Source organism: Phytophthora cinnamomi (assembly GCF_018691715.1).
Source record: "Phytophthora cinnamomi strain GKB4 chromosome Unknown Contig16, whole genome shotgun sequence".
In the NCBI taxonomy this organism is placed as follows: Eukaryota; Oomycota; class Peronosporomycetes; order Peronosporales; family Peronosporaceae; genus Phytophthora; species Phytophthora cinnamomi.
Window position 1 is genome coordinate 2,418,848 of NW_027150949.1, and position 6,803 is coordinate 2,425,650.

At 54.1% G+C, this 6,803-nt stretch overlaps 1 protein-coding gene across 1 annotated transcript; it reads right to left on the reverse strand.

The window, feature by feature from the left end:
• Positions 1 to 589: 589 nt before the first annotated feature.
• Positions 590 to 946, reverse strand: IUM83_02694 (Retrotransposon nucleocapsid protein; the record flags this gene model as incomplete). The annotated part of the gene is made up of 1 exon (XM_067926634.1): positions 590 to 946. The coding sequence occupies one exon, from the start codon at positions 944 to 946 to the stop codon at positions 590 to 592; it is 357 nt and encodes a 118-aa protein (XP_067796642.1).
• Positions 947 to 6,803: the final 5,857 nt, after the last annotated feature.

Here is a 6,803-nt window from a genome sequence, read left to right on the forward strand (position 1 = left end):
AAAGTCCACGGGGCGTTATTCTCCAAGTCAACACTCAAATTCAAAAAGTGCGCGCTCAAACTCTCATGACCTACATTACCGCATAGTTTTCATATGTATGCCACTGAAGTTCGTTATTTGTGACAAAGAATGGAGTACTGCACCCATCAAAGGAGACACCGAAGAACATTTTCGGTCTTAACGCCGATGTAAGGCTTTGGTTGTGCTTGTTGCTTTGAAGGTAAATTGGAAAACTGTATTGATGTGGGATGTGGTTATCTCTTTATTCTGTGCTATCTATTTACCCAAGGGCGCCCTCGTGGCACACATTCTGAAACATGCATTGGTTGGCTGTGGCTTGCTGGAGCCAACGCTTGCGCAACCCGTTAAGTATGCAGGCGGCGACCCAGGCTCTCTGTGCGCGGACTCAACTGATGATGATGTGGTGTTGCTTCTGCTCTTGCATGTGCAGATTATTACCCCCCCCCCCCCCCGACTTGAGCGAATCCCGGCACCTTGAACGTTGAAGTCGCCGAAGTTGAAGTTGGTAATACCATAGTCCCTCGATATAAGGAATAGTACAGTGTCACATCTAATCCAGAGAATTCCACTAGGCCCGTGCCACTCGAGTGCGCTGGCGAATATGCTTCAGCAGCGCTTGCCAGTGGCTGACGTGCTTGATGTCGCGCTCGCGTTCCCACGAGTTCTCATGGTGAGGGAGTCCGTGGCACTTGACTGAGTACTCAGGTTGGCGGTTGAAGATGCGCTTCTTGATCAGAGCTTCGACAACAAGTAGCGGCTCGCCGTCGCCATCGGAAATCATGGGAGTCGACTTCGGGATCATGCGGCCGACGAAGCGAACAGGGTTGCTGTTGTATACCTTGAGCTTGTCGATGTTCACGCGTGGGCTGATGTGCTTCAAGTTAGCCGGTAGATTCAGTAGCGCGACGTTGCCCTGAAGCTCCAGGATCGGATATGGACCTATAGGCGCGTACTCCACGCGACACCTTGCCACCGCTTGATCGCCGTCAGCACTACTCAATGGATTCTTAGGTTGACGGCCTGTGTCGACGAAGAATGGCGACATCTTCGAAGAGCTTGACACCAGCGTTGCATGCGCATATTCGATCATGGGTAGGTGCTCATTCCAGTCGTTTCCGTGGTACGAGATGGAGCATCGTAATGAGTGTTCGAGAGTCCGATTCTGACGCTCGGTTTGACAATCGGCCTGAGTTCGGTGGGCAGTCGTCATCGCTGTCTTGATCTTCATCAGGTTCACCAGTGCTTTTCAGAACTTCGACGTGAACTTCGGGTCCCGGTCGGAGATGATGGTCGATGGGATTCCATAGTACCGGATAACGTTGTTCAAGAACAGCTTGACAATATCTTCCGCGGTCGCCGTGGTGTGTGTCGGGATGTAGACTGGACGCTTCGACAACTTGTCTACCACAACCATGATCGCATCAAAGCCGTCAGACACGGGCAAATGTGTGATGAAGTCAGTCGAGACAACATCCCAACAAGCCACCGGCAACGGAATTGGCAGGAGCTTACCGGTCTTCCGGCCGGTGCTCGACTTGTACGTCATACAAGACTCACAGCTCTGAACGTAGGCTTTGATATCCAGGTCCATGCTCGGCCAGAAGTACCAGTGTGCTGCAGCAAGTTGTGTGCGGCGGATTCCTGGGTGTGCCATGATGGCAGCATCATGTGCGTTGTGGATGACATCGAGCCGAAGTTTCCGGTTGTTTGGAACGCAAAGGCGACGTAGGCTGTCGTCACTCTTTAAATAGATCAGCCGCGGATGATTTCGTATTCTTTCGACGAGCGGCCTGACTTCCACAACTGTTTGAGGACGGAATCTTTGCCGCATGCCTTCTGAAATGCCCGCTTCGTTTGGCTATACAGCTGAAGAGAGTTTATCACCGTGCTGTCCTCCATCGATGCTGCGTTCGATCTCATCCGCCACTGAGCCGTGTCAACACTAAGCGCCTTTGAGGCTGACTGTAACGGGGTTACACACACAAGTGACAACTGTCACTTGTGCATGACATTTGTCACTTATGGTATAACAGATAAATATCTGTTAAAGGTTTTAGATACTTCCTCACTTTGGTGTAAGTCACACCAATAGATACATTGAAGTGGGCCACCACAATGAGTGGTCCACACCTACCCAAAGATCTATTGGTAGAAAGAAGCATCTTTCTACCAATTAGAGACATGCATATTGGTGGGGTTCTGACAGCCAGCCACTGTCAACCCCTTTCATAGACGATAAACAGTTATAGCAGATTGAGGAGGAAGATCAATTTACAAACAATACAGTTCTCAGTTTTCCTAATTAAAGTCACTTGGAGTCTTTATTTGATTTATATTATACTTGTGTACTCAAGTATAATTAACGCAAGTTATTATGAAGTACATACGCTTTCTCATACACGTAGCGCAACGTGTAAGCTAAAGTAGTGAGTCAAGTTAGACCCACTACACCTGGTAGCACTTTGTAGTCCGTCCAACGACCGACTGCTTGACGTTCGTACAGGGTGTACGAACGCGGAGCCGAGAACCCCATGAACACGGAGGTGCCCATGGAGAGCTCCAACACGCCTGCAACGCATGTTGCACGCGCTGACTGCCCCCACCTGTCTGACCCAGAGTGGGAAGCCCTCCAACGACTGTCAACAGTCATTGGAGAAGCGGCGATAGTACGATGCTGCGTACGCTATCGCCGACGGAGCAACATGGTGTTGCTCTGGGGTTCATCATGAAGGAGCAGTGTGATGCTGCTTCCTCAGTGACGGCGTCGTCCGGGACGACACCGCGTGCTCAACCATTAAAGTTGAGCGTAAGCAATTATGTGGGAAGAGAGGGCGAGCCTCTCCTTCGGTGGCTTGTCGAGCTCGACACAGCCATAGCGGCTCGACGCATCGTCGACCCGCTGTCGAAGGTCGCGTTCTCCATGTCCTGCCTTGGCGGACGCGCAAGGAGTTGGGCGTATGGACGCCGACTCTCAGATCCTACGTGCTTCAGCACGTACGAAGTGTTCAAAGAGGAGCTCAGACAAGCGTTTGAGCCCCCGCAAAACGAGTTCCGGTCGAGGGCGGAATTCCTCGACCTGTAGCAGGGTAAGCATGACGTTAATGCTTACGCGCAGCGTGCACGGTACTTGGTCTCGAACATCGTGACCAACCCGATAGACGAGGCGACTAAAGTCGTCACGTTCATGAAGGGACTGAGAGATGGGCCTGTGAAGACCTGTCTCTTCCGAGAGTACCCGAGTACTCTCGAAGCTGCAATCACCCTTGCCATGCAAGAAGAGTTTAGCCTGCGGCAGGCTAAACTCCATGTAAATGTACCGAGGCCGCAACCGCGCCCGGTAGTGAGCACGGGAGGTCCGGAACCAATGGACCTCTCGAATGCAACGGCTGCTGGTCACCAGCAGCACGGAAGCAATGTGCGATGCTTCCGTTGCGGAAGGATCGGTCACTTTGACAGAGAGTGCACGGCTCCCGTGCACTACAATGGTGGCCGTCGTGGCGATGCCGGGCATGCCCATCGCCGCGAACAAACAAAAAACGTGAACATCCAGTAGGCGCGGGGCGCCCTACTGGTAATGCAGTCACGCGTGCCGACGTTGGGCACGCGACACTGAGGACTGCAGCCCCCAGTGAAACTAGCTCTCTCTGCAAGAAACAAGACGACAGGCCGAACCCGGTCATCTTGAAGGTAACGTCGAAGAGAGCGAGCGGCTCTCTCCGAGCTCAGGTAGATTCGGGCGCGTCGAACAACTTTGTTCGACTGCGGAGTTTACCGAGTCTTCTGGACGTTCGATTGGCAACAGGCGCCATCGTGAAGACTGAGAAGCGCGTCGTGAACGTGCGCTTCTCGTACAAACAACGGGTGTTTGTCGAACACTTTATCGTCCTGGACCTGGACGATAAGTTCGACGTTGTTATGGGCATGTCGTGGCTTGCACGGCATGATCCGGTAGTAGATTAGAAGAAGCGCACGCTCGTGCGCTTCAGCCGCGACAGCGGAACAGAGAGCGACGACCCTGTTACCGCAGCGCACGCACCAGCAGGTGCGCGCGGCTCACCAGTCGAGACAGCGCTTAATGTTGCTGTCCCGGAGTGCCCAGGAAGTGCGCGAGGGCGCGCACAAGTGAGACCAACGTCGGCAAGGCTGCCGTCGTCAGGAGAAAAAGACGTACTAGTTCCGGGGACCAGTACCCACGTTCAAGCGTGTAAGGGACAGTCCCTGACCCGAAGAGGTCAGGTCGACAACAGTGCGTCGGCTCCGGGAGCCGACGCACCCTCGGTCATGAGGGGCTCCGCCAATGAATGGCGTCGAGGTGACGAAGGCGTGTCAACTCCGGGAGTTGACGCTGCAAATAGTGCGGACGGTTGCAAACGTCCCGTACTGACGCAATTTGCATGCTGTCGTGCAGCCGGGCTGCAAGGCGAAGCGCCATGCGATCAAGCCGGGCTTGATATCGCGCGCCCGCGGACAGGGTCCGCCGGCGAACAACCGTCCATGACCGGGCCTAGACTAGAAGAACCACTGTGCGGAGCCAAGCTCCACACAACAATAAGACGGCGCATGCGAAGAACGCTGCGCAAGCCTCGGTCAGAGACCGAGCCACCACGAGAACCGTCTGCTGGGCAGACTGAGGCGGTGACGCCGGACGTCGATACGCTAAGCGTCTTGACGCGCACCGATACTGGATTCCAGTATCGTGAAATGGAACTTGCTAATCCTCCGACGACGGCGTCGGAGTTGACTTCGCTCCCAGTCATGAGCTGGAAGCGCTTCACGCGCGACTTGCACGATGGACGCATCGAGCAGGTCTGCGTACTTTCGAACAGCGAAAGAACGGAGAGCGAGAGCGAAGAGCTGAGGCAGCTCTTCATGGGAAGTACCACTGTGAGTGCAGTGCGAAGACGAAGCGAGAGCGCTTCGAGGAACAAGGCTGGGACTCGCTGAAGTCGAGTCCTTATTACGGATTGTTGAGGAAGTACTAGGACGTACTCCCGGAAGAGATTCCTGCGGAGCTTCCGCAGGATAAAGGCGTCCAGCACGAGATTGATCTCGTGCCGGGCACGAAGTACTGTGTTACGCGGCAGTGGCCACTGCCGCGAGAGCAAGTGAAAGCGATCGACGACTTCTTTGAAAGTTGTCGTAAAGCAGGACAAGTGCGGGAATCAAAGTCCTCACACAGTGCTCCGACGTTCTGTGCCAAAACGCCATAGGGCGGATGGCGCATCGTTCATGCCTACAACAAGCTGAACGATGCAGCGGTACCGGCGCAAACGCCGATACCGCGAAAAGATGTTATCATCGATTCGATGGCCGGGAGCACCGTTTACAGTGCTCTCGACTTGCGAGATGGATTTTATCAAATCCTAATGCGTGAGAGCGATATCCCTCTCACGGCAGTGAGCACGCCAAGCGGCATGCTCTGGGAATGGCTAGTAATGCCGCAGGGGCTTAAGAACGCCCCTGCGACTTTCAACAGGTGCGTGACGCACTTGTTGCGCTCGGTGCGCGACTTCGCACCGAGCTACTTCGATGATGTATTCATCCACAGCCGGGCTGTGGACGGGAAGACCGACATTGAAATGCACAGGGTGCATCTCCGGAAGCTACTTGAGCTTATGCGAAAGCATAAGCTCTACGCGAACCTGAAGAAGTGTATCTTCGGGGCGAGCGAGATACCCGTCCTCGGGTGTCTCGTAGGAAAGAATGATGTTCGCCCTGACCCGGAAAAGGTCAGAGTGATTAATGAATGGCCAACGCCTTCAAGTGTCAAGGAACTGAGGCAGTTCCTTGGCTTGGCCACGTACTTGTGCAAGTACGTGGAGTATTACGCAGGCAAGATCCGCCCGCTATCACAACTTCTTAAGAAAGAAGCTGTGTGGAATTGGACACCCGATTGCCAAAAGACATTCGATGCAGTCAAGTGGGGCTTGACTGAGGCACCGATCTTGGCAGTGGCTGACCAAGATCGCTCATTTCACGTAGTGCGTGACGCATCCGATTTCGCGATCGGATGCGCGTTGATTCAGCACGATCACGAGGGCCGTGATCGTGTCGTCTACTACCAATCTCGTCAGCTGAAGCCAGCTGAGCGCAACTATCCGGTGCATGACAAGGAACTCCTTGCCATGAAATACGCACTCGCAAAATTCCGAGTGTATTTACTTGGATGTAGACCGTTTGTGGTCTACACCGACCATGCATCACTGCGCACTGCAGTGAAGTCATCACACATATCACAAAGAATGGCGAGATGGCTCTCATTCTTTGCGGAGTATAACTTCCGGGTCGAATACAAACCCGGAAGATTGAATGTGGTGGCCGACGCGTTATCACGTCGGCCGGACTACGCGGAAGCTGCTGACGTCAATGCCATTGACGCCATGCGAGCGAGCACACCCACGTCGTCTCTGTTGGACGACGTGAAGGCTGCGTATGCGCACGATGCGGACGCGAAACTCTTGCTGGCCTATGGCACCGCACCTTCTGACAAGGCTCGTCAGAAGCTGCCCAAGCACCTTCGTGCGCGTGCACACCGATATCGAGTGCACGACGGACTGTTTCTTTACAATGCGGTTGACGACAACGCGGTCCGCGTTGTCGTGCGAAATGACCATGACCTGCGACTCAGGATCATGTACGAGTATCATGATGCCCCGTCTGCGGGACATCTCGGACATGAGAAGACATATGTCCTTCTCATGCGTGACTTCTACTGGCACCACCAGTACAAGTGGGTGCGCAAGCACGTCCGTGCTTGCGAGGTATGCCAACGCGTAAAGCCT